This window comes from Mus pahari, chromosome 2 (assembly GCF_900095145.1).
Source record: "Mus pahari chromosome 2, PAHARI_EIJ_v1.1, whole genome shotgun sequence".
Taxonomy (NCBI): Eukaryota; Metazoa; Chordata; class Mammalia; order Rodentia; family Muridae; genus Mus; species Mus pahari.
In genome coordinates, this window is record NC_034591.1 from 133634181 (window position 1) to 133637719 (window position 3539).

Here is a 3539-nt window from a genome sequence, read left to right on the forward strand (position 1 = left end):
TGTGTGTGTGTGTGTGTGTGTGTGTGTGAAACCTTATTTAGCTGGCACAAGACACTGGAGGCTGGAATGTGCAGGGGATGCCAATTCCCTGGCCTTCTGTCTGCCTGCACAAGAGACGTCCCTGCGTCTTGGTTAGGGACAGGTTCTTGGCGAGCCAGGCCTGGAACAAGATCTTGAATCGTGGCAGGTACTCTTGCTGCCACAAGGGGGCACATTTACTGTTATAGAGGATCCATGCAGCCTGGGCTGCCTGTGTTGTGGGTGCATGTGTGACAGGCAAGTGATCAGTGGCATCTGTGGTGCAGGTGATGGGGGCCTAGGGCTGACCTTATCAGGGGTGTTTTGGCTTCCTCAAAGCCTTCAGAAGTGCACTTCCACTGCCCCAAGGTTCCCAGGGCCTGAGACTCCAAACTCAAGCCTTTTTCCTCGTGCCTTTCCTGCCAACTGTCTCTGCATCCTGGCCTCCACTTGACTGTGACCGGTGGCTGTGAGACCAATGTCCAGGAGACCGGTGCTGTGACTTGACCTCTATGTGAGCTTTCAGGGAAGAGTAGCATGACAGTACAGAATACATGAGATGACTCGGTGCCACCACTGACCGCCATTTACAACGCCGAGTATTGGCTTTTGCCGTATGTCCCCTCCAAGTGATTCCTGCAGACTTCAGAGTCCCACAGTAGGGTAGCCTTTTGGGAACTGTGCCTGTCCCAAGGACTCCTACTGGTCCTTCAGGCTTCTCTCCTTACTGTCCCCCAATGTAGCAGCAGAATCACAGTATATTGAGACCCATGCAGCCTCCACATGGCTCTGGCTCTTCCAGCAGACTGACTATAGCAACCTTGCCCAAGGGGCTCCACAGAAGCCATATGAGTTAGTGGGACATTAGAGCATGTCCCTTACCCTCAATTACACCTCCTGTCCAGAGCCCTGTTGCCTCCGAAGAGGCAAAACTCCAGTGGTGTGGAATATAGAGGTGCTATTGGCCAAGGCTATACCACCTGCCAGTCACCTTTTGAACATTCAGAACTGTGTGAACCTGAGTTCCACCCAAGCCTCTGTGAGACTTTAAGGCCAGCAGGGCTGCTGCAGGTGACAAGAGCCCACCACAAACAACCAATGTTGTTTGATTGTGAAGTTGGCCCCCAAGTACCGTGCTGGGCGTGTGGAAGGACACAAAAGTCAGCATATAGCCTCTCCTGGCCTTGTGGGTCGGCTGGAGAAGAGGACACGAGGCTTCCTGGAGATGGAGCGCCCAGAGTACTCTTGGACAGCTTGGGTTTCTTTACTCGATGAAGTCTACCTCAGTTGGCCTCAGTTTTGTGATCTGAAAACTGAAGGCTTTTACTCAAGTCCAGGGCCCACAGGCTTGATGCAGAGATCCCCGGCAAACTTCCTGGGAGGGGGGGAGGCAAAGTACCAAGCTTGCCCCTGTGTTTCTGATGCAGCAGAGCCAGGCTGGGCCTGAAAATAATGTGTACCTAACTTGTGTGACCCCCTGAACTTTAAGGGGGTGTGCCCTCCTCGCTGTTTGTCTTTGGGAGTTTGCTTGAATTCCCATATGCATGGCAGAAGATTTTTATCAAGAATTCCAAGGAAACCCGAGCTTTCTCTCTCAGCCATCCAGCGTAGGCAGTCCCAGAATGCAATTCCGCCTACATGTCCCAAAGCCAGTTACAGACGTTTCCCCCCAGACCCGGTCTGTTACCCTGTGCTGTGCTGGTAAGTGGCTCAGGCTTGACAGTCCTTCAGAGTATCCAAGGTCAGTTCCACCACCCCGCCCCATCTGCTGCCACGCGACCAGACAAGCCCTCCCAGTGTTCCAGCGAAACCAAATGATCACCTTCCATCTGCCTCTCTTGCCCTATTTCTTAGTTTCTCTGCTCAGAGCAGACTCTAAGCTCTCTCGCAGCAGCAGAGGCAGGGGCAGCGGCACACTCTAACTCTGGCCTTACAGCATACACTGATTAGCCCAGCCCTCAGACCTCTGCTGATCCCTTAACCCCTCTGTGCATCAGCCTCAGGAGCTGGCATCTGCTGCCCTGAAGGGTGTTCCTTGGTTCCTCAGGAGCTGTCACACATACCCATCACCCATCACCTCTGCTGTCTTCCCCACAGGCCCCCTGTACTTGCTCCTGAGTTTATTCTCTGGATATAGTCCCAGGAGGCCTATGATTGAGACACAGAGACCCTACACTGAGTCAGGGTCCCTGGAGTGAGATCTAGCATCCAAGGAGCAGGTGGTGAAGAAATTCTCATCAGAGCTGCAGCATCTGGGAGACCACCGAGCTGCCCAAGCTCCTCTTCTTGGGGCTCCTAGTCAGCCTTGCGTGCACATAGACTGCCGGCCACCTGGGACAAATCTCACACCCTTGTTCTTCTTTCCCAGGAAGCTATGCCCCAGACATCTGTGGTCTTCTCCAGCATCCTTGGGCCCAACTGTAACAGACAGGTGCAGCCTGGCATGGGGGAGAGAGGAGGTGGGGCCAGCAGTGGCTCCAAGGACCTCATTTTTCAAGATGGACGCCTCACTTCTGGGTCCTTGGAGGCCTTGATGGAGCATCTGGTCCCGACGGTGGACTATTATCCTGATGTGAGTGGCTGGGACCTGAGGGAGCGGCAGCGGCAAGCAGCTGGGAGGGGAAATCTGGGCTTCAAGGAAGGCTGCTTCAGGAAGGGGAGGGAGACCCAGATGGGGCTGTAGAGTAAGACGGAGCAGCAAGCAGTGGGATGGATGGGCAGCAGGGCCAATGCTGCCTCCTGGGCCTTCATCACCTCCTACTGTGCACATAAAAGCCTGTCTAGAGGAAGCTGAAGGGACTTCCCTCTGCTCCAAGTAGATAAAAATAGGGAGCACACATGGGAAGCAGGGGTATACAGAGGTTCCACCCCTGAAGGAAGGAAAGGCCAGCGTCGGGTCATGTGACCTGCTAGCCCAGACTGCTTCCTAGAGCTCACCCCTGAACAGAGAGGCGCAGATTCTCAAGGAAGCAGAGCCACCCCTCCTCTGAGGCATGTGGATGCCGGAGCCCTTTACTTACCCGTCAGTAGTCCGAAGCCACCTTCCCCACCTCAACATGGCATCCGGCATTCTCGGAACAGGGAAGACGGGCTCCTGTCATGTTTGGCTCTCCTTTCACCTCTGATGGGTGACGTCTCCTAGCAAGAGCAGCTCTGCAGGCTAGTCCCAGCCAAGCAGCTCTTCCCTGTCCGTCTGTCCCAGCCACCCGTCTGTCCCTCCCAGAATCCTGTCTGTCCTGGGGGCAGACTTGAGGTTCTTGTTCTTCAAACAGGGTAGGAGGGATTGCTGCTCTATAGCCGCCTCGGTCCCTCTTCCCTCCTTCCTTCTTCTTTTTCCTTCCTTCCGTCTTCCTTCCCTCCTTCCTTCCTTCTTCTTCTTTTTCCTTCCTTTCCTTCCTTCTGTTTTCCTTCCTTCCTTCCTTCCTTCCTTCCTTCCTTCCTTCCTTTTTCTTCTTTTTCCTTCCTTTCCTTCCTTCTGTTCTCTCTCTCTCTCTCTCTCTCTCTCTCTCTCTCTCTCTCTC

At 54.3% G+C, this 3539-nt stretch overlaps 1 protein-coding gene across 6 annotated transcripts in view; it reads left to right on the forward strand.

The window, feature by feature from the left end:
• The window catches only part of Rasgef1a (RasGEF domain family member 1A), a 77373-nt gene that overhangs the window by 63836 nt on the left and 9998 nt on the right, over positions 1-3539 (forward strand). For all 6 annotated transcript variants that reach the window (XM_021190743.2, XM_029535560.1, XM_029535557.1 and 3 more), the window contains exon 2: positions 2387-2590. In XM_021190743.2, coding sequence (XP_021046402.1) covers positions 2393-2590 — 198 coding nt within the window. In that variant the 5' untranslated portion in view covers positions 2387-2392. The remainder of the gene's footprint in view (positions 1-2386; positions 2591-3539) is intronic.